The sequence below is a fragment of the Hyalella azteca genome, unplaced genomic scaffold (genome assembly GCF_000764305.2).
Source record: "Hyalella azteca isolate HAZT.00-mixed unplaced genomic scaffold, Hazt_2.0.2 contig2399, whole genome shotgun sequence".
NCBI lineage: Eukaryota > Metazoa > Arthropoda > Malacostraca > Amphipoda > Hyalellidae > Hyalella > Hyalella azteca.
The window spans coordinates 1,918-26,318 of record NW_025932675.1 but is presented as its reverse complement, the minus strand read 5'-3'; the positions used below and the strand labels follow the sequence as shown (position 1 = coordinate 26,318).

Sequence of the window (24,401 nt, the reverse complement as noted above, 5' to 3'; positions counted from 1 at the left end):
GGAACCATTATAGTGCATTACACAACACCCTGGACAAGCCAGGTACTACTCATTTATCAACCAGAGTTGGATGAATGGCTGAGTTGACCATGAGCTGAGCTTCCTGGAAGAACTTGTCCTCAGTGGGACTCGAACCCGGGAGCTGGGTGAGAGAGAGAGTCTCTCACCACTGCACCACACAGCTCAATTAATTAATTGATTAAGTAGATGCTCTCCCTGTTGATCCTTTTTTTTCTTTTTTTTCTTTTATTTATTTATTTTTCTCTTTTTCTCGATGCAATGCATGTTCCAATTTTGCATGTTTCTCTTGTTCTTGCTGATTAGGGTAATTTGTATGCATGCTGCACTTTAATGTCTTGATGAAACTCTGCATGCCACCGCCATTCAGCATTGTGACTCATTTTGCATGTTCTTGGAAATTTGCATGACAAACTTACTGTCTGAGGTTCACACCTCTGGAGCATGAAAAAAGTCTCCTGATCTTGGGTGCCTGCTGCATCCACATTCTTACCCAGAGCTCTCTAGCTTTGGCCTGGCCCAAAGCCAATTTCTTTTTCACTATCCCTGAGGCCTGAGCATGTGCAGCCTCAGCAGTCAAGGAACAGTTAGGAACTTGAACTTGAAGGCTGCCCAAATTGCTGACTGCCAGAAGCGCCTGAATGTTCTCCAGGCTCTGAGTGCCCTAAAGTGGTGTGCTTCTAGTCACCTATTGAGGCATGTCTACGTGGCATTTATATGCAGCAAAATGGAGTATGGCAGCAGCGTCATAAGTGAGCTGCCTTCTCCCAGCATGAAATTGCTACAGTATACAAAATAGTGCACTCTGCCTCATACTGGTTGCTCATCGTACCTCACCAATTTTGGCCCTTGCCTTTCTTTGCCATAATGGTGGCTGAAACTGATCAAATTAATAGTGTGACTCTGACTAATGCCCGGAATGGTGCTGTGTCCCTGGTTTTGAGTGTGTAGATCAACTGATCAAGATGAAGAGATTGATTTAACTGACAAGATGGCCTCCACCTCAAGAGCCAGTGCAAGTAAGAAGCGGGAATGTAATCCCAGTGCACTGCTATTCAGCAATCAGCCGTGATGAAGTCATTGAAGGCTTCACCACTTCAGACCCTCTAAGCGAGTTGTATCATGCAGGGATTCCAGGGAAAGTGTCATTAACCCTCATAAGCCAGAGAACCAGCATGGATTAGATACTGGCAGAATAGACAGCACAGGTCTTCTTGGACCAGTGGATGGAGTTCAAGGTGTACCAGACAGTATCAGAAAGAAGCATGTCCATGTTGTTGAGAATGCACCTCTGCTGAGTCAAAGTAAGGGTCTTACTATTCTTATAAAACCAATTGGCTCTAATGCAAGCACTTTTCTTCAAAACTCTGTCAATTTAGCCCATGGATTGAGTCTTTGAGAGACTCTACATTTGGTAAATTTACTTTTCAAATTTAATGTACAAACCATGTTAAGGGGAGCGTCTACCCTAAAATTGAAAATTTTCACTTTTTCGGTTTTTATACTCATTTTAAAGCTGACATTCTGCCCTATCCAACAGTACCACTGTCCGTTTTCTAAGAATTTCACGTTTTCTTTCATTTTTTTCGAAAAATTCACACGAACAAAAATGTCTTAGAATTCTGTTTTACATATGTGTACCAAGTTTCAGAGTGATCCGTTCGTAAATAGCCGAGATAAATTTTAGGGTAGACGCTCCCCTTAACCAACACAAGAAGAAACCTAATGGCTTTTGAGTTGATAATCATCTCATATTCCAACCTTAGTTCTCCCCTTGAAGTATCCAAAATAGGAATCTGACAAGCATAGTGACAAACCACAGATTTTTTTAGAATCAGTTCATTTTTAATTTTCTCATTTACTCACAATTTAAACCAATTTCTTTTGTATCATGTATGATAATGTAGGTATCCAGGATACTTTACTGGATACTGGTCTACATATAGGACTCATAAATGAACTTGAGGGAGAGTCTAAAAAACTCTGCTTTGCCACTATGCTGACAAGTCATGTGCACTCAACCCACTGTGCAGAGAGTGGATGAATATTGCAAGATCTTTGGCGACACTTCAGTAGCAAAATTTAGGCCTTCAGAAGACTTTGCTGACATATTTAGATTGAAATTCTTGCATTTAGTATATTTGTCAGTCTTCGGCCACCAACTATTTAGAAAAAAGTAAGGTTTCCGGTACGTTAGATGGATCAGGATGCAGTAAAGCTTGTCCCGAAATCGGTTGCAATGAGTTCCCGCCAAAAAAATGTGGACAAAATGTAGTTGTGGTCTCATTAGAGCAGTCAGACTGCATCATCACATGTTCAGTTGACACTTGCTGTACAATCGGACTGTTTTTAGGGTAAAATTAGTTATTTGGGGTAACATGTGCATGCAACTTTGTAAATAAGTTTGTGGCTTGTAAATAGTTTTTCATTACTTGGCATAAATGGCTTTTCATTAAAAATTATCTGGCAACGCATCTTGAAAATGGTTGACGACGCTTTGGGCTTAAAAACCCATATATTGGCGATGCTGCTTCCACCTTCTGCACCCTGGCCCTCAACCTGGTTTTGACTCTACTATAAGTGGAGTGATTGGACCAATTCACCCATCACTGCCATCAGTAGAAAATTCTGAGCTATGAGAGAAAGCCAAGTATGGACCTGTAAAGATTGCAGCCTGCAGGGATGGTATGTCTTCCATGCCACCGCTAAGGGGTTAGAGGCTTAGAGCAGAGTCATTTGCAGTGAAGGTGATTTTTGAGGGGTGGCAGTTGCCCAAGGAGGTTTACATTGATTACATGATTTACATCAGGTACCCAGTGAGACCATTTGTTTTGGCCACAGGCCACGCACTTAGGTATTTCCAATGCCAGGGTGTTTGAGCAGTTCAGGTTTCCCTGCATCTTGGCAGGGGACATTAATGCCCACTCTCCAGTTTGGGATACTTGTGGCCACCACAACAGGACAGGCAAATCACTGGAAGCATCTGTAGATACTACCCTAAATCTGGGCATTTTCAATGACTGTTTCTTTCAAACTTATATTGATAATAGAATTTATAGAATTAGCTCCACAATAAAGTCCACATCTTCTTGGATTTGTTTATATTGTCACCAGACCTCCTCTCATGTTCTGCAATATGCAGAGAAAAAGACCTGGGTAGTGACCACTTCCCAGTTAGCTGCTCAGTTGGCATATCAATAGACTGAGCATCAGAATTGATATCACAAAGGTGGAAATTATAAGCTGCCGACTGGCCCAAGTACTATTTAACATTGAGTCAAAAGGGTCCTTAAGAACAGAGCCAACAATCAGCAGAAGAGATGTGCTCATGGCTGACTGAGCATATTGTCTTGGCTGCACATTGTGCCATACTGCGCTCTAGTGGTGTGTGTCATTTTCGCTTCTCCACTCCATGGTGGGACAATGAATGTGCAGAGGTTGTTCTGAATTGCAGGCAGGCCCAAGGCAGTCTGTGGAGACTGGAGGTCACCTTCAAACCTTAGTGAATACAAACCTCTTGAGGCAAGGGCATGCTGGCTATGGTTGCAGAAGCCAAAGGCTAGCTGGGAGCACTTTGTTGGCTCTTTATCTGCCACTACCTCCAACAAATCAACTTGGCCAAAGATCTGGAGCATTTAAGGCAAAACTCTGCCTTATATGCCAAGTCCACCACTTGCAAACTTTCTCCAGTCAGATGATTTTGGGAAAGCATCTGCTTTCAGTCAGCACTGGTTTCCATTTTGTGATGCACCTGTGGGGTAAGAGCCAGTCATTACCCACACAGTAAAACAAGAATGGAAAGGAAAGAGAATGGAACTGAGATTTTAATGCTGTGAAAATGAATAAGAAGGTGGGCTTTGAATATAAATATTAAGATATGGAAAAATAATGTAAATAACTATACCCCTGGCAACATGCATATCTGTTAAAGAGTAAATCTAAATCTAATGAATGATTGTCTCTGTAGATGAATAAAGTAATAATAATACAATATAACAATTGTTCAAATAATAAAAAGTAACCTATTAGAGCTTGAACTAACCTGCAGCGGGGATCAGCCGAACAATAATGATCAACAAGAAAATTATGTGCTGCAGTGTGCACGACATAAACTTCCTAACAGTGTAGCCAAGGTAAAGGTAAATTATAATTTTATTACAAAATAAAAGTCACAAAATACTCAACACTACACACCCACCCAATCCAGGGAGATTGAGGCAGCTAATGCATCTCTGTCTCAACCCGCACAATTGGACTCTCTGTAGTCAGCCTTTCACTCTCATAGAATTGAACTTGGCTATTCAGGCCCTGAAGAACACTGCTCCTGGCAGAGGCCACGTGATGAATCTATTTTCTCAAGAAATTGCCCTCTCTTGTACAATCTGAACTTTTGGACCTGTTCAACAACTGTTGGAGCTAAGGAACAGTGCCAGAAAGCTGGAAGCAAGGCATCACTTGCCCAGGTTCGAAGCCAGGAAAGGACCCAACATTGTTAGCCAGCTACTGCCCTATCGCGCTCTTTCCCTGTATTGGGAAATTGATGGAGTTCCTTGACCTGTGTTGACTTGAATACCATCTTGAGACCAACAACCTGCTACCATCCTTAAGCTTTGGATTCCAAAGGGGCCTAGCCCTCTGGACGCATTGCATATACTGAGGAACGACATAAGGAGATCAGTAGAACAATGTCAATTCAGTGTGGTTGTCTTCCTGGATCTCCAGGCAGCATTTGACAGTGTCCTGCAACAGGGCCTGACATATAAGTAGGGTAAACTTAATATCTCAAACCAGCTTCTAATATGGCTCAGCAGATACCTAGGGTCAAGGGTCAGAGTGGGAGCCAAACTATCAAACCCCAGGCCCATACTAAATACTAATCAGTGTCCCTCAGGATGCGGTATTATCCCCTACCATAAAATGGAGTAACTTAGACTACTTTTTTTTAATGATGCCATTTTTTTACTAGCTAAATTAAACTTGAATGGAAACATGCAAAATACAGGTCAATACTCTAGGTTCACTCACCATAATTTGCGGTCTCCTGCCTCTCATAGTTTTGATGTAATTTTAAAAAAGTGATGGATTTTCGTTACCCCAGCTCTTGAGGTATCTTAGACTGGGTGGTAAAATCAATTATATTTTTTGGTAAAATAACTTACGGTTTTGGTGCATTGTAGTAGAACTCTTCTTGTTACATATGCAAATGACAAAATTGAGGTAAGTGTCATAGTTTGCAAATGGGGGGTGCCACCTCTGAATGTGGGAACTTGGATCACCTAATGTCATCCATGAAGGGTAATAGTGACTGGCTTGGAAATTAAGTTAAAATTGTCATATATAAGACTCTGTAGAGTCTGAATCATAAAGAAAAAACATTGATAGGTGTATCAAACATAAAATGTTATATATGGTAATTTTAAATTAATTTCCAAGCCGGTCTATGTTACCCTGTCAGGGCTGACATTAGGTAATCTAAGTTTCCCCATTTGGGGGCAGTGCTGCCCATTTGCAAACTATGACACTTTCCTCAAATTTGTCATTTGCTCATGTAACTAGAAGAGTTCTACTACAATGCACCAAAACCTATAGTTATTTTATCTAAAAATAAAAAAAATTGGAGGGGGTTCTATGACAGGCTTTGAATAATAGCTCTTTTTTGTGGGTCACATTTTTCATTTTTTAACCTATTAGATATGAATAATTTTTTTATCTTTCTATTGTGTTATGTAGCCTCAGTATTAGGCCTTTAATGCCCATTGACAACATTTTTCTATGTCAAATAGTTTTTGAGTTTTGGGGGTTTTTTGTTGAAAAAAACTAAAAGTGGTCCAAGTTACCCCGGGAGTCTAAGCTACCCCCTTTTACGGTACCCTGTTTAACGTCATGCTCTCTTATATTCCCACCTCCACTGTCCTGTGCCTGATTGGCTATGCAGATGAATTGACATTGGTCACTTCAGCAGCCTCACTGCAGGCATCTCAGCTGAACATGCAAAAGTACTTCACAGAGTTTTCTGCTTGTGCAACAAATGGTACTGTATCCTTAACCCATAAAAGTGCTCATACCAAACATACTCCAGGAGTCAGACTTCCCCTCATATAGTCATCCAAATAAATGGTAGACCCATTGCATTCTCATAAGAAACCCATGTATTAGGGGTGATATTTGATTGCCCCAGATTGAATTTTGGGGTCCATGTCTCTCCAGTGCAGGCAGATTGTCAAAAAGATTGAATGTCCTTTGGGCATTGAGTGCTCTGAGGTGAGGTGCATCAATTCACCTACTAAGGAGAATCTATGTTGCATTTATTTGAAGTAAACTTGAGTACTATGGCAGCAGTGTCATTGGTGAGCTGCCATCCCCTAGCAATGAATCTGGGCTGATCCCGGGAGCTTGTTGCACTTCCCCAATTCTGTCCCTACAGGATGAAAGCTTTTTACCCCCGCTCCATCTTCGTTTCCACTTCCTATTTATGAAATGGTGCCTTAGCTATACATATTCTCCAATACCAGCAATGTTGCCTGGTCTTCTGGGAATTTGACCCCATTAGTGCCTGGAATAACAACCTGCATCCATTTGCAAAGCATGCTTGCTATTTGTATCAGTCCATGGGAATTGTGGTGCCTCGCCAAGTGAGGACCCCTGCTTTTTCTCCAATTTCTCCCTGGATCTCCTTGCATAATCAGATGTCTTGATCCCAGTGGTGGTTTGGCCTTGCATCATTATTATAACTCCTTCTCAACTATATTAGCATACAGGATGGACCAATTTTATTCTGAACACATCCCAATCTACGCTGATGGATCTCATTCTGAGGCCAGGATGGTCTCAGGCTCTCAGCGGGTGTCTACATCCCCCTGCTTTCAGTGGCAACTGGCTGGCTGTTGTGACCAAACCATTCAGTAATGGATGCAGAATTGTTTACCAAATACAAGGCACTGGAGATGGCACTCAATTGAGTTAAGCTACAACATAGACATGTTGTAACCCTCACTGACTCAAACTCAGTCTCAAAGTCATTCCTGCACCTGATCCTCAACACCTGCCATCCTACCTATGCCACAATTGTGTTAAAAATTCATGCGCTTCTTCTTCAGAGAGGGCTGAACTCTGTTGCCTTCTGCTGGGTGGAGGGTCACAGTGGAGTTTTTGGTAATGAAGTGGTTCCTTAGCATCCTTAGGTGAGCCAGTAGATGTTACCAGCAAACAGCATTCCCAGATCTTCTAATGCCAGCATCATTATTTGCTGGCATGTGGAGTTGTTGCACCACTATAACTCAAAGCTTGGGATACCTGCACCCTAAAGTCAAAGAACTCATAATTTTGGGGAGCTATTTTTCTTATGTGTTCTACATGTAATATTGGGGTGCTTTTCCTTGCATGTTCTTCTTAATATCTATCCTATAATACTCCTTGATCATGTTTATGTAATTTAGCAAGCCGTTACAATACTTTGTCATAACAATCTAGCAAAAAGTTTTGTTATGTTTGTTATAATGTGGCATGTCCCATGTATTACATACAAGTTCCTAACTTTACTGCATGACCAAAGAGCCATTGTACACTGTGTGCATGCAGCAAGTATCTTTTAAGGCAGCGAGCCCTCCTGCATGGAACATATTTTACTCACAAACCTGTGACAGAGATCAGGCTGGGCAGTGCACAAGCAGTAGAAGCCTCTAAAACTAATTATAAATAATATATGTTTAAAAATGACTTTTTAAAGACAATATTCTAAAGAATCCAGTGTCTCCAATTTTGAAGATGTACAATGAATTTGTCATTTTATTTTTGAATATTAAAAAATTAATTTTTCAATTTTTTTATACTATATAAATTTTTTTTTTTCAAAATTATTTATTCTGTTAAATTGATTCATGTATTGCCTCCGACTTCACGTTAGTGTGCAAAAATTCAGATCAATTGGACAGGTAAAAGTGTGTCATATCAGTTATAAGATATGTAGCTGACAAAATTATTTTTTCAATTTTTTTAATATTGAAAATTTTTTTAATTTTTAAAATCATTTATTTTGTCATTTGATTCTTGCATTGTCTCAAACTTTACCCAAGTTGTAGGTAACATTTACAACAAATGGCAAACAAGACAAACTGAAAACCAGGGAAGTGTATTGGTATGCTTTGAGATTGTTCTTGGAATCTCTCCACAAAATGGAAAAGCAGTTGCAATCAACCTCCTTAAGTTTAATCATTAGAAATGCCAATTTGATGTTGGACATAACTAGGTAATCATTTGATCTGATGTTAAGGAGTAATCCAAAAAGTTTATTTAATAGGTCTAAAACTGGAAATGCTGCCTCATTCAGAAATGGCAATTCCCCAATTTTAATACCTACTGCAATTTAATATAGGTCTAATCTTGGTGGTGACTTGAAACTCCTTTCAAACAACCGGTCAGTGAGGAATCCAAATAGGATCATTTCACATCAATTTCATCTAGCAGCAGTTGCAAGCTGCTTCGCAAATACCTCACCATAGGCCTCGGGCATACCGGTCTTGTTAAACTGCTCTATCACTCTCCCAAGTATTAGTCTTAGCAACTTCAAAGTTAGGTTTTACACAGCAATTTTGTCAGGTAATCAGGGTATTTCGATAAAATACTTACCATATTTCAGAACCAAAGACTTCTCAAAATGGTCAAGGTGAGAAGCATCTGAATTGGCAATTTAAACAGATTGTCCAAGTGGCCCTCAATTTCACTGTCTTTGGCTATACTAGAAATAGGATCTCAGCATGTTAAAACAGGATCTAAATAAAATTGACCAATGAGGAGGATACTGAATGATCTACCCTGCACTTGAAGCCTTGCTAAGTGAAGCAAACTGACTTGATGTTAAGAAATTCTCTACATCATCAAAGGGAATAAGTTTACCTGCCAAAGAAAACACATTGCTTCATAAGCAAGGAACTTGCCTGCATGGAAATCTTTCAAGAACTGCAATACATCTATTCCAAATTAAACCCTCCAGTTCTACTGTGTTGCTACTGTTGGTGAAAGAACTATCAACTAGAGGTGCAATCTGAAAAATTTTCTCACTAACCAACCCTAAGCATGGCCCTTCATAGCAAAGGTCAACCTGAACTCATCACTGACAAGAATAGAGAGCTTAACATGATCTCTGGCTTCTTCTAAATCAAAAAGCAAACTAATTTCTGAGAACTGTCTAACCCCACACTGAAGAAAAGTATTGATTACAAAGTCTTTTTTAGTCCTATCCTGAGGCACACTTAGCTTATTCCACACCCGGTTAGTAACGTACAACTTCTGACTACCTGTGTCAATCAAAAATCTAACCTTTGTTTTTTTGTATACACAGGACACCGTCAAAGTAATGTTGGCAAAAGATGAGAGCTCCTCCCCTGTTGAGAGGAATTCAAGCACCAGTTTATGCTGGTGCTTTTTGTTGACTTACGAGTGTGACATGAACTTTTGATTTTTTTTATGCCAGTAAAAGAGCTTTTATTCAGTGTGTATTACCGATTTATAGGTTGAGACCAGAGGTACCCAATTCCAAGTAAAAGAGAACCAAATTAAGTTGTGTCATATGTGCATTCTGTTTTAGTTGTGAGGTACACACTGAATATGAAGCTTTGCAATAAAATGATGAATCCATAACCCTCTTTTTCAATCAGGTTGAAAATTAAGTTAACGTAATTTTCAAGGTGGCTCAAAATGTATTGTTTCCTTGTTACTTGTGGGCGAGGCTTTGAGTGTTTTGTAACAGAAGAGATTTTTTCAACACTTCCGAATGCATCAAATGTTGAAATTATCAGTGAAGGCAAAATTCGTTTCAGCATATCTGTTGGGAAGAATTGCAATGGTTTAGAAAGTCCAGCAGTGAATCTTGATTTTTTTAAGGGGCAGTTCTCCAAACTTTTTCAATTGAAACTTATTGAAAGAATTTTCCTGCTTTTGCATTACAAGAAGTTCGATGCACTAAGCATTAGATCAGATTTAATTTTAGGTAAGTGTGTATATTGTAACTATAGGCTGAAATTTATTCATAAGCCCTTTTGCAGGTGAGCATATAAATGTGCAAATAATGAAATTCCTAAAACCAGTGCAAGAATGTTTTAACATTTATAAAATATATTTACTCCTATGTATTTTTCAAAATTTCAATATTGCACTTGAGTAAGTTATTAAATACCATCATGCAAAAAAATTTACACTCAAATTTAGGCATACAAATTTAAATTAACAAATTACTATCTAATATCTTTATTATTTAGAAATTTATTCTTTAGCTCATGAATAATTGAGACTGTTGCACAGACCTTTGATTGTAGAACCTGTGAAGATATCTGAAATTAATTATATGTATTGGTTGAATTAAATCTATACTCATCTGTTGTCACTCTTTTATGAAGCCTCAATAGTTAAGCCTAAATTACTATAATTTCTTATAGTAATTCCTTAACTGTTGAAATAAACTATAAGAAATGGAAATTATCATTGCATGTTCATCACTAGGTATATGTTGTCTCATAATTCCCCACCATTTTAATATTGCCCTGCTGAATACTAAGGTATTGGTATATATACGGTACTGTACTTTTGTTTTCAACTACAACTTGTTCCAAAATTCTGGTTGAAATTGAATCAAGAAACAAATGAATTTTACAATACCATATTTGGTTTTGTTCACAGCCCTGAAGATGTGCATCTTAGAAGATTTAACTTCATATTTCTGGTACTTTATCACTGGAAAAAAGTCTTTGTTCATATATATATAGCGTTTAGTTTATAGGCTTATTTGATATTTTTTATGTTTATTATTATTTTATGTTAGGCTGATATTAAACTTTCTCCATTATCTGACTTGCAAATATATATTTTCATATACTGTGCCTTTATATCAGTGCCACTTCTTTTCCAAAATCAGTGGCTGTCAAAAATTCTTTGTTCCTGAAAACGTTCAAAATTGTGAACTTATTCTTACTGTACTGGATAGCCAGACAAGAATCCTGTGTGTCTTTTCCATGTTTGGTAATGATGAATTGCTTGAGTTGCATAGTTGTTACCAAACACACACAAAAAAATTACCATCAACCGGGGCTACTTGGGACAGTTTTGAGTGCTTATTTGTTAATAACAGTTAATAACTTCTTACGATGAAACATTTCATAAACAAGTTTAGGCTCATTTTATAGCTCTTTGCAAGGGCTATCGAATGGCATTGTCAAAAAATTCCATATTCTATTCGTAAGGTGCCAGAAGCAAAAAAAAAGTGTCCCGAGTAGCCCCGTCAAACGGGGCTACTCGGGACACTTGGAATAAAACTTCAATTTAAAACATTTGAAGCATGCAGAGCGTACTCATCCATTACTAACAGTACTCTGAAGTCCTCCTCTTTCATTGTAGATGATGTATAGGTAGAATAAATGACATTTTCTGTGATTTTTACTTGTTTTTCCTTTATTGATATGATATTACCATATACATTAATTACCGTATTATTGATGTGACATTATCGTATTATTTATGCAATATTACTGTATCCATGAACATGCCATTGAGTATTTACAACAATTTTGCCCACTGCAAGCTTCATATCAGCAGCATTCTAGCTTTTTTTCTGTATCTGTAAGCTTACAGGACGGCTTGTAATTTCACACCATTTTAATTACGTTACATGAATTTACACTGAAAAAAATCATGAAAAACATACCCGAAACAGAAAGGAATGTTTTAGTAACAACTATCATATGTTTTGGAGAAATAAATCATAGCTTAGGTCAATTACTTTTCATTCTATGATGCCTGGTGCACAATTCTATATATGACATTCCATGCACAATTTTGTGATGACCAATGATGCACTAATTTTTTGATAAGTGAAATTTTTTCGCTGAGCAAGGTAAATGTAATAAAGATTCTTTGTTTTTAATCAATTTTTTTCTTAACTGGAGCCTTTGCTAACTGAGGTTCTACTGACAATACGTTTTTGGGGGTTCCTGAATAGCCCCGGGGGGGTGTCCCAAATAGCCCCGGGGGGGGGGGGTGTCCCGAGTAGCCCTGCCGTACAGAAATGGCCGCCATTTCTTTTGGAATGAGATAGGACAATTCCATCAATTACGTTTTAAAGCCGACACCTGGGTGCATCTTTTATGTAAGTAAAAATTTTTAATACGGCAAATTTTTTTGCTACAGACCTTAGCAGAAGTAACTTTTCAAAATAGCGTTTTTCACCATTTTTTCAGGAATTTTTCAAAGCTAGTAAATGTAGTATTTTTTGACTTCCTTTATACTACATAGATAGGAAAAATGTTGACGTTTATGCCACTATATTTAGTTTTGCAATGTTCCAATTAGTTTTGCTACTATAACAGTTTTACGCCATGTCAGAGGACTGTCCCGAGTAGCCCCGCCAGTCCCGAGTAGCCCCGCCAGTCCCGAGTAGCCCCGGTTGACGGTACTTATTGATTCATTCGGACCTGTAAAATACAATAAATCAAGATATGCTTGACAACAGGCTTTGAGCAGCCTTTCTAAACTAATGGATCTTCAAGGTTCTGAATTGTTTATTGAATTACCAGGTGGAATGTTTTCATACTATTTGCCATTTATATGTAATGTGCAGTACAACTAAATTTAGGTAAAAAATTGATAAATGCTCTAATTACATGCTATTTCTTGAGATCTGCACTGATATCATTCCTAATGAGATAACATTTATCTTGCAAGTCGCAAAGAAACGCAAGGTCCCTGCCTCATGACTTCATCCCTGCACCAATTTGATATTTATTGACCTTCTAATATTACCATTTAGTTTTTTTGACATCATCTTCTTGTTTTCTATCAAATTATCATTTTGGGTGCATTGTTTAGAATGATTAAAAAATAAAAATTGACCTTCAAAATTCAGAAAAATTCAGTTTAATTGGGCCAAATTATGGATTTTTACCTTCTGACTCCAACGTCAAAAGCACATTTTTTATCTTTGTCTGGTGGCTGGCACCATCCAATTTTAAAAAATATTCTGTCAAGAATTGGTTTTTTATCCACGGGCAAACATTTCAAGCCCCCTTGATGTATGAATTTTCATTTAAAAGTTAGCATAGAGTTTTTCCCAAGATAGTCAACAAACTATTTGTTTAATTTCACTTCATTTTGAACAAATTTTCCTGCAGGAAAGAGCCTATAGGTCTACTATGACATTTTTTTTTGTACCATATTTTTGTGCATTGATTTTTTGCAAGATGCAGCTGTAAGGAATGCAAGAATTAATTGTTCACTTACTGGTAAATTTTAAACAGAGACAAACATTATTCTAATGTGATAATATGTAAAAGGTGTGTAATTACACAAATTATTGCACATTATCATTGTGAATTGAATAACTACGTATATTCAAGATTTTATCATTTACTGAGTTTGACCACTTGTGATTTCTTTAGTAATTCAATATCAACAAAGTACCATTCATTATTGTGTTTTGCAGGTGAGGACTTGATTAGTGAAATTTGTGCATCTGTCAACTGGAAGGAAATCACAGACCAGGTAAAACTTTTATTGAAGTTGCAACCAAAGTTTAAACCAACTTCCTGCTGTTGTAAAAATTGCGAAACCCCCCTGGAAACTTTTGTCAAAGATCTGCATTGTGATTGCCCTATCACTGATCACCAAACCAAAGCTAAATCCACAATCTTATTGCCCAATAATGGTAGTATATTATCAATCAAATCCAACATACTTTCTCCCTCCACAGACAGTATAAAGAAACACATAGCTACTACTGATGTAGAAGAACCCAGTGCTGAACTTATTCCATCCTGCTCCTCAAAGGATAAAAAGTCTTTGAGAATAACTGAAAATGCCGGAAATGGTGAGAGCAACATTAACAATTTCATTGAGTTCAGAGTGTCATGTCGACTAACTGGAAGGTGGAAAAAACTTGTGCATTTTAGAAATTGCAGAAATGACATAGATGAAAAAAAGTGTCATGCAATATCCTTTAAAAAACAGCAGCATTTGCCTGTACAACAATTTACTGATGAAACAAATTTGCTAGTTCTTAATGATGCTGAATATGATGCCAGAATAACTTGCCACACGAGTGATGATTCCAAAAGAGCTGTTGATTTGTCTCATGGTTGTAATGCTGCTGGCAAAATTAATGTGCAATTTATTCCCTACACTAATATGGATCATTCCTCATGTTGTTTTAAAAGAAAGAGGACTTCCAATGACCCTGATATAGAACATTCACATGAAACAGATTCAGAAAAAGACCAATTTGAGTGTCCTGGCATTTCTTCAAGAAACATACATACTTGTTCTGATTTGCAGTTGCAAAGTTCTGAGATTTCTTGTAGGCTTTCATCTAGCTTCCCCAAAAATTTTCCTCTCCAATATCCTCCTGATGGCACATCTGATCATGATGCGCCTCCAGGAGAAAAGATTTTGTCTTCTGGAAAGAACACATTTGAGTCTTCCTCGTCCACCATGGATGCATCAAGCAATGCCACAATTGACAAGAAAAACATCCAAGGAGTAGTTTTATCAGCTGTGATTAAGTCAGTTCTGCAGCAAACTGATTGCTGGCATCTCAACTGGAACCAGCCTAATGTTGATGTGTACTTCAATATTACCGATCTGCATGTTATTTTAGGTATGTTAATTATTGACTTGAATTGCCCTGGAATTAGATCATGTTTTGCTTGAAGGAGTGCATTACAGAATTTTTCTACTTTTGGTTTTGCAGTCAACAATTAGGCAATTTTGTTTATAAATTTCCATTCAGTCCAATTATATGACTTGAAGATCATGCCCTTTCACATCATTTGAGCCTATAGATGTGTCTGGCATCTTAATCACTTAGCATCATCTTTGACTTGGATCCATGTAACACTACATCTAACTATAAACTGTTGATTGATTACAGTTACATTTCTGCCTTTTTTGTGAAACTAATGAAAATCAAGACAATGATCGCCTCTTGTTATCATGACAGGCATTGCATTGAGCCGCCACACTGTATCTCTCCGTTGCTACATTCCTCACATTGGCCTGCGAACAACTGTGTGTTGCTTGATGCTGAGCTTAGCTCTAGTAATGCCTACTTCAGTGCAGCATTCCAGCAGCCAGTCCTGCACATCTAGTCAAAATCCTTGCTCAACTGCACTAATGGACAATCAAGATGAAAAAGAGACACCCAAGGCAAAATCACCTTCTGAAGCTCGAGACTATTACTCTCTCTTGGATCCAATGTGTGGGCATGGGACAATACTTGCAGAAGCTGCACATAGCTACAGGGTAAGGTACTGCCTGCTTCAATTCTAGCAAAATGATTTAGGATTTTTTGCTTGCCTCATTTCAAAATGAATTCAAAGTTGGTTTCTTAAGGAAGATTCAAAACTATTGAAATCTTGGAAATCTTTTTGGTGGTTTATTATGATCTAACATTTCTCATTAGCTATTATGTGATAAGACATACCCTATTTTTGTAAATTTAATCAACATCAATATTGTATTGACTAATATGCATTTTTTCATAATGGGAAAGTCTTACTAAAATGGGTCAATTTGTTCCTAATATTTTTGTCATTATAAGGGTGTCTAATTCTGCAATGTAGGAAATGTTCAGGCCTTTCTTTACATGACAACTTCTTGGTGTATCTTGGTGTTGAGCGTTATATGTGGCGTTGTAGTTACTCAGAGTTTGTTTTTTCAGGTTCGTCACGTGATTGGCTGTGACGTATCAAGAAGTCAGCTCGAGGTTGCCACCTGCAACTTGCATGGCATCCCGCCTGCGAGCAGCTACTCGCTCTTCACAGCTGATGCTGCCGGTAATAGTTAATTACAGGCTCCTTTATATATACGACTTGCTTTCATGCATCAATGTTCATATCGCCTATTAATATCGACACATTAAATTGTAGCAAATTCTATTGAAAATATAGGGAGATAACTAATTAAAACTATTCATCATTCCACTACTTTCCAAACCCAATTTCCTTAGCTCTTCAATCATCGCCATTTTTGAATGCATTCATAATGCAAGAGACAATGGAACATGGCTTATGGACATTCTGTATCGTTTGCAAGAAATCAATTCAGGTTGTGCTGTCCTTTCTCATGGTCATTGTTGCTAATGTAGGTAGGGCTCCTTGCGCTCCCTCTCATGCTGGTGCTGGGGCTTTGTTCCCATGACTCCATGAACGATTTTCTCTTCTTGGTGGCTTGCCTGTCTCTTCTTGGTGGCAATTGGCTGCGCATGCCGCTAACGAAGTACATGTCCCCTAAATGCTTCGACCATAATGAAGAACTACTTTTGAGTAGCGGTGCATAACTAGCGAGACAAAGCGCTACTAGTCTTTGTATCTAATTTATCATTCAATATCAAGTAGCTTGAATGCTCCTTCATTGCCACGCAATAATGCTTGCATCGCAATTCCCGAGCCACGCGAGAGAACCTTTGTGTTTTCAGTACCTTGTGCTTTCGTTCTTATTAGAACTAAACCCTTTGTGCAAAATGCCAAGTGCTTTGTATGAAACTTGAATAATTTCTCCTTAATGGAAAATGGTTTCCTCCACTTAATAATATTAGTAGAGTCATCAGGTTTCTGTTTAGCATCCCTTGATGTTGTAGCTCTTGTCTTGGTCAGCTTGGAACATTACCGTACATTCTTTCGTCTCACAGGACAGTACTTCATTTTCTTTGCTCCGTCAAATATGTATACAATATGGAATTATTTTCTGGCTTATTGACTCGTAATTCCTATGCATATTCTTATTTTAAATCTAAATTGTACTTTATTCACAAATTAGTGTTATCTGCCCTTTATTTGCATTTATTTTAGTTGCTTACTGCATTCCGAATACTTTACTGGATCTGAAAATTTCTTTTAGATCCTTTGTGAAATAAGAGTATAAATTGAATGTCAGCTTTACGGCCGTTGCACACGTCAGTTCCATTATTTTCAATGCGCCCGGCGTTTGATCCTGCACCTAGCAGAGGTTCATTTTGTTTCGTGCTGCTGTACTTTTTTTTAGTCTGTTACGGACTCAGCCTTGAAATTACTTGATGAAAATTGTCCCTACACAATGGGACAATTTTATGACCTTTTCTTTTTTAGCATTAATGATCTGAATATGTTCTCCATTTTTGGCAGCATTACCACTACTAGATGGCAGTATCGACGCCATCGTGTGTGACTTCCCCTTCGGTCAGCAACATCGCCCGTACCTCACGCGCAAGCGCCAAGATTATCCATGTTCGCCGGGATATACAATCAAAGGTAATTATAGTTTCTGCCTGGTTATTAACTGTGTCTAACATAATTACTCACGGATTGAATGATGTCACGGGATTGAATGGGCTGAATGGTGACTGAGGTATGAAAGTGTAGGATTAAGCAAGGGTCTAGAGAAACTTGGAGTGAATGACAAGGGGATGAAAGTTGAGGAGTTATCGATGTTGACGTCGTGTAGCGGACATCAAATTATCTCAAACTGAAGGATTTAGTTTCATCAGTAGATATTGGTATCTCTTCAGGTCAAATTTTTTTTTAATTATCAGGAGGATCTGGCAGTTGCATAACCTCTGGAACCAACGACCATAGAAGCTTTGCAGCTCACGCCGTGGATGAAGCAGTGCAACTTTTAGAACTGTTCCTACTTGAGTGTGCCAGGTATGAAGCAATCTTATTTACTTATTTGTCATACAATTAAGGTAAAAGTAAGTGGCAAATTATACTCAGTGACCTTTGAACCTAAAAAGCATCCCCATGTATTATTTTCGTTTGAGGAACGAAAACAATCTAATTAGAGCTCGGAGTTTTAGGCTGTTTGCTTTTAACATGTTGAAAGCTCTATTTGATCTTTGGATTGTTTCTTCCTCGAATTTAATCGTATCAGTAAAGTAAAAGGGCTAAAGCTCTGTGGATATGATTTCCGCCTTCGCCAGCTTTCCTTTCCGTTGACCTTGAGTGGCGCCGCGGTGTCGGCGCGGCCTGCATGCTCTCTCAATCGCAGCATTGTTAATTTTTGCCCGATGATGGCCTCCATATTTCCATCCACTTGCAAGGACATCAACTGAAACGGTGAAACAATTTTCCTCGAGATTCCAGTTGATTCACTCGGTTGGATGTGGGGGTTGTTGAAAAAACAATTCATTGAAATCGGAACTGATTTGCTCCTTTGATGTAACACAGAAGTTTTAATTTTTATCTAATTGTTAGCAGTGACCTATTATTGTTAACAATCATTTGTGCATAATTTAGATAGGTACCCCACAGAAGAACATTTAATCAATCTCAAGGAATACAAACAGTGTGCGATTAATCAACTTGAATAACTTGTTGAAGAAACTTGTGGCAAGAAGTTCAATTCTCTTTTAACTGGAATTCTGCGTACAGAAATTTCCATCGTTTTTTTCACCTCATTGTAATTTTGCAGTGAGTTTTTACTCAGACCAAAAAATAGCTAAGAAGTTGGTATTTAACCTAGATGACAATTGACTGAAAATTGTAAGCTGTGATAATTTACCCATAATATTTGCCAATAATGAGCTTTGCAAAGTTTACTTTACTGGAAAAGTTGGCTGTTGCAATAAGTTTGTCCACAAATGATCGTAACTGGTAGGAGGCAGAGGATGGGATCTTGGGAAGACTATGATGACGTAGGAACAATTCTTGGCGTAGGAGCAAGTCTTAGCGTAAGAGCAAGTCTTGGCGTAGGAGCAAGTCTTAGCGTAAGAGCAAGTCTTGGCGTAGGAGCAAGTCTTAGCGTAAGAGCAAGTCTTGGCATAGGAGCAAGTCTTAGCATAGGAGCAAGTCTTAGCATAGGAGCAAGTCTTGGTGTAGGAGCAAGTCTTAGCATAGGAGCAAGTCTTAGCATAGGAGCAAGTCTTAGTGTAGGAGCAAGTCTTAGCGTAGGAGCAAGTCTTAGCGTAGGAGCAAGTCTTGTTGTACAAACAAGTCTTGGTGTAGGAGCAAGTCTTGTTGTACAAGCCAGTCTTGGTGTAGGAGCAAGTCTGATATAGGTACACGTTTAACTCAGGGCGATAACACAGCTTGTTGACGATGTTGATGACCTGCATTACCTGACAACCCTTCATTTGACCAAAAACAAATTGATTGGTCCCTACTTTATCTTTTGTTTGATGCCAGAGTCAACATGGAACTCACACTCGACTCCTGCTTTAAAATACAAAAACGACCATGTCTCGTTATCCGTTTTTATATTTAATTACTTATACCAGTTTAAAAACAAATATAATTTTTGATCCAACCATCTTGACACGAGAAGCATTTCAAATACGCGCGCGCAGTGCTTCTACATGTTTCGGTGCCTTTACTGGAAAAAGTAAGATGTTGACAAAATAGTTGAGTGCATGTACTCAAACATAGATTCATTAGTTTTTTTAAATAGATTAGTCTCAAAAATTAATTCATAACGGAAGATAAGAAATAGCTCGATATTCATTGTGTGTTAGAAAGGGCTTTAGCTTAGTTTTAAAATTATTAATGGACATCGTATTAACAGGTACATAATTATGAATAGCGGCATCACATAATTATGAATAGTGGCATTAGGATTGATGCTATTCGGGGTGACGACATCAAAGTTCACGGGATTTGTTATAGTTTGATCATGGATAACTAGATTGTCAGGTCCCTCTGAATTGTCAACGCCCATAAAAAGATGACCTCACGTTAAAACAATCGAATAGCTCGCAATTCTTCCTAAAAATGCAGTTTTTGAATCCCAATTTTAATTTTAATACTAAACTGTTGCTCCTTCAAAGACCTCCTAATCCCCATGGGGTTACGAATTTTTTTTATTAATATTTCAAGTTCGTCAAGATAACAGTGAATGTTCTAATGTTCGTGGCAGGATGTGAATAATATTGTGTGGTTGATAAAGCTTTTGATGGTTGTGCTGCAGGGTGCTGGTGGTGGGCGGGCCGTTGGTGGTTTTGCTGCCTGCCAGAATGGAGGCCGACGTGGTGCGGTTGTGCACTCGCCTCTTCCCTTCTCCTGACGGTAGGCTGGACCAGCGCTAGGATTCAGCTCAATTTTGTCAATTGAAGCTTGTCGTATTGAGCTACTAGCCTATATGTTTTACTTGCATCTCTAGAATATTGTACATTTTTCTTCAATAGATAAGAGAAAGATACAGTTAAGAAAAAACCGTTATCATTTAGAAATGATAAATTCAAGTGCAAATGAAGGCATATATCATATTGTTTTGCATAAATGTCATACAATACAATCTCCTGATGGTTGTTCTCTCAGTGACAGACAATAAGTACAGTGAAGTGCCTGGTGTTCTCTCGCAGTGACATACAATAAACCGTAAATAATTAGTTCATTGTAGAGTTGGAGAAGAAACAAAAGATATCAAACATGTCCTTGATGCATAAGAACAGCGTATAAAAAAACAGCAGGCACTGTAGCTCACCGTAGTTTTCGTCCATGATATGCCGAGGATGACAAACCGGAGCAATATTGTCACAAGCCTTCCTTCCTAAAGGATACGTTGCTAGTGAGTGCGAAATGACTTGCACTGATGGTTGCTGCTGTGTACAATTTTAGGATGTTCTCTGCAGCTGACAACTGTTCTCCGGTTGCTATAGTCAATAGTTTACGTATAATTTAACTTGAAAGTTATGTGCAAGGAGTGAACATTACTTACTTGCGTTGACATACGACGGTAGAGGGTTTAACCCCACAGAAGATTTGGAGCTTATTTCAAAGTTTCGACTAGACTCTACATTAATTTTCACATCGATTTGAATATCTTGTAATGCTTTTGAGTTCGGGTACATGAGCTGTATTCTCTGTTGACAGGCCGACACATGACGTTGATGGCGCGCCACAGAGTAGCGCTTGGCACATCCAACGGATTAATCTGCTTTCGAAAACTATGGCGAGTGGGGGATAAATTAAGCTTCAATTCAAAGAATATTTTATTTATACGGATGAATGAAACTGTTGCGAAACTGGCGGTCGGAGAAGACAACGGGTTAAGCCCGTCGGTGGCGCTCTCCCCGACCATCCGCCACCCGCCATAGTTTTCGAAATGGCGCCCAACGTGGGGCAAGTGGGGTTAGTTTGCCGTGGTGTTTGTGTTGCCGAGACGTACTTCATGCAATTAGTTGCCGTAGCCGCCGAGCCGTAGTGTGGCCGTAAGCCACCCGCCGCCGTCGCTCACTCCGTTTTTCTCATAACTGTGTACTCGAATATATTCGCTGCGTAATTTCCTTGTTTCTGATTGTTCAGATTATTTGCGCATTTGTCGTTTACTGATGTAACTATCACCATAATTTGTGGTCTAATCTTGCTGGTTTCGCTACTGCCTTACAATTGCTTCTTAATCGTGTATTCTCATAGCTTATTTAACCACTCGTACTTTCCGGTCACAGAGGGACTTGAAAGGCTTGATCTGAAACAAATTTCCTGAAGTCTACTTTCCTTGCAGCGATGGACGTGAAGTTCTTGAAGAACAACCGCAAGTACATGCGGGCCGAAATAACGCGTACCTCAAACAGTATTAATGTAAACCTGCCAAATCTTTCCATCGCAGAAAAAGTGCAAAATCTAGCTAGGTTGCGCGCTTTGCAGTCGGACTTGAAGGATTTTGATCTAAAAATATCTGAAAGTTTATTCGTGGAAGAGAATGCAGAGGCAGCACTACAGGCGGAGTACGACACCTGTGCCGAATATTCTCGGAAGCTTATCGCTACGATTACAGCGCTGGAAGCGTCTCTACAAACGGAGAGATCGGCGTCCGCAGTGAGCACCGCGCGAGAAGATGTGCACCGAAGTCAATTAAAGCTACCCCAGCTCCCGTTACCGGAGTATGGACACCAAGAGGGAGAAGACTTGAACAAGTTTTTCCTCAACTTCGAAAACGTAATTGGCAAATACAACTTGACCAGCTACGAAAAGTTCATCTTCCTGCAAAAACAACTTAGAGGTGCGCCACAAATTTTAATTCAGTCCTTGGAGGTGGGAAAGCAAAACTACGAAGATGCTAAAGATCTGCTACAGAAAGCATTTGCTTCTCCAATAACGCAGAAATATGACGCGATCCGGCGTTTGTCGGAAATGAGACTCGTTAGGGGCGATGATCCTTATCGATATATTGGTCAGATGCGTTCCTTGGTTGAAAGTTTCACTACGTTGTCCATTGACACCAATACTGTCCTCCAGTATTTTTTCTGGCGAGGCCTCAACGACGACTTCCAACAGCAATTCATACACATAACTAACAAAAATAAACCCTCACTTGAAGAGATGATGGAGCATGTGTATGATGCCACCGAAAGGTACTTGAATGCCAATCCGAAGATTAAGCCCGTGAAAAATGTCGCTGGTACTAGCTTTGCGGTGGATGTGAGGCGACCTGAGAGGACTGAACCAGACAAGAGACAACCCTTTTGCAGTCTCTGCTCAGGGCGGGGTGCGCGTGTGACCTCGCACTCCACATTCAACTGCCACGTTTATCCGAATGCTAAAGCAAAACGTGACAGGCTGATTGCACTAAACGGTTGCACAAAATGCGCTAACGTGGCCCATACGACTAAAACGTGTCACTATAAATTCAAGAAGAAATGCTTCAAGTGCTCACAACCTCATTATACTTTCCTGTGTATGGATGAGTCGAAGAATCGGTCTGACCCACAGCCCGATGGTCGCAAGAAACCGGAGAAAGAAGTTAACTCTGGGGTCGTTGCTATCAGTAAGGCGTTCGTGACGAGGGATGTGGACTACGGAGAAGATGCAATAATCCCCACCTTCTTGATTATGACATCTCGCGGTCCCCTCAGAGGCATGAGGGACAGCGGCTGTCAGCCAAACTTCGTCACCGAGAGCTGCGCGGCCAGATTGTCGCTGCCAGTTCTCGAACATAATTTCTCTCTTAGGGTAAATGGATTCAACACATCGGAAGAGTATCTCACCAAAATTGTTGAAATTGAAATTGATCCATATCAACCTCCGCTGAGAGCGTTCTGCGTTCCGGAAATTAAAACAAATTTACGGTTGCCGGGCCTGAGTAAACTGGCCCTATTAGTTCAAGAAAAAGGCTACAAGTTAGCCGATTCAGCCTTGATCAGCTCACAAGATCGGATCACAAACCTTGATTTCATTTTAGGGAACCTAGATTCGCAAGTCCTTCCTCTAAAAGATCTGAGTTTCGGGGACCAACCCAAATCTGTAATATCTCTGTCCCCTCTAGGAGCTCTGTTGAGCGGGAGTGTCCGACGAATGATGAGTAACCTGCAAGACTTAGCGGCTCCTGCCGCCGAAGTTGCTTTGTCCATCAGTACGGTTTCCAAACAGAGTGAACAGGAAGGGCAAGACGCAACCACATCGGAAAACATGACCAGCCGAAGCCCCGAACAGTTGGATGGACAGGACGCTGTCCGAAGTGAGCTGGACCGTAATCTTGGAGCCTGCATCAACGATGTGGCTGCAATCGACCAGTACACCCTCGACCGTGCTACGGAAGATATCCTACGGGCTGAAGTTTTCAATACGCTCTCCTACGAAGATGGCCGTTACGAGGAACAAACTGTTGAGCAAGATCAGGAACATACTGAATTCCTCCTTAGGAATTGTAAGCGTAATGCCGAAGGAAGACTGGAGATGCCGTTGTTGTGGAATAACGACGTTTCTCACCTACTGGGAAAAAACCGCAGTTTATCCAAACAAATACTCAATTCGAACCTGAAAAAATTGCAGAAGAGAACAGATCTTCTAGCAATGTACGACAACGTGATCAGAGACCAAGTGAGGGAAGGTATTGTCGAGCCCATTGAGGATCTCTCAACCGTCACTCACGGTAAAGGTGCGTATAGCTTCCTCCCACACATGGGAGTCTTCAAACTCAGCCGGGAGAGCACAAAATGCAGGGTGGTGTTCTTGTCGAACCTCTGCGAACAGGAACCGCAGCAACCCCGGACTCTGACACACAATCAAGCTCTGAGAATCCTGCAGACTGCATCACACGAGCGTTAAGCTACCGGCAGCTGAAACGCAGTCATTACCATTCTGGGCCCGAGTTCCTCTCGATTCACCGACAAAAAGAGGTGGAAGCGGATAACTTGCTCTGTTTCACCGTTCCCTCCCTCGGGGTGACGGACGTACCGTCACGCACCTCAGTCGAGACCGGCAGTGCACAAGCAGAAACAATCGGCAGCATTGAACAGCTGATCCCATCATCGAAGTACTCCAGTTTTCATCGCATGGCTCGTGTGCTCAGCCTCGTGCTGAGATTCGTGAACAATCTGAAGGAAAGGACAAGAGGCGGTCCATATCTCGGAACAGCTTCCCCTGCCGGAGATGATTCAGAGAAAAAGAACCTTTTCGCAGTAGCATGTCAAAAAATCATACTTGCTGATCAAAGAA

General features: G+C 39.6%; 2 protein-coding genes across 2 annotated transcripts; both read left to right on the top strand.

Moving 5' to 3' along the window:
- The first annotated feature begins 9,587 nt into the window (after window positions 1-9,587).
- On the top strand, window positions 9,588-21,061 carry LOC108672335. Its single transcript, XM_018159978.2, has 9 exons — window positions 9,588-10,003; window positions 13,484-13,867; window positions 14,358-14,653; window positions 14,996-15,297; window positions 15,716-15,830; window positions 17,157-17,282; window positions 17,564-17,675; window positions 19,933-20,030; window positions 20,838-21,061. The coding sequence occupies exons 3-9, from the start codon at window positions 14,488-14,490 to the stop codon at window positions 21,059-21,061; spliced, it is 1,143 nt and encodes a 380-aa protein (XP_018015467.2). The 5' UTR covers window positions 9,588-10,003; window positions 13,484-13,867; window positions 14,358-14,487.
- Window positions 21,050-23,974, top strand: LOC125179522 (the record flags this gene model as incomplete). The annotated part of the gene is given in 1 exon segment (XM_047885556.1): window positions 21,050-23,974. A coding segment is annotated over 1 exon segment (2,504 nt), but the record flags the coding sequence as incomplete, so codon positions are not given.
- Window positions 23,975-24,401: the final 427 nt, after the last annotated feature.

Excerpts from the sequence above, each read along its gene's own strand:
- LOC108672335 (XM_018159978.2), top strand. The coding sequence starts at position 14,488 with ATGGATGCATCAAGCAATGCCACAATTGACAAGAAAAACATCCAAGGA. Across the intron at positions 15,298-15,715 it reads AAGCTGCACATAGCTACAGG|GTTCGTCACGTGATTGGCTG; the intron begins GTAAGGTACTGC and ends TTGTTTTTTCAG. Across the intron at positions 17,283-17,563 it reads GCCGGGATATACAATCAAAG|GAGGATCTGGCAGTTGCATA; the intron begins GTAATTATAGTT and ends TTTAATTATCAG.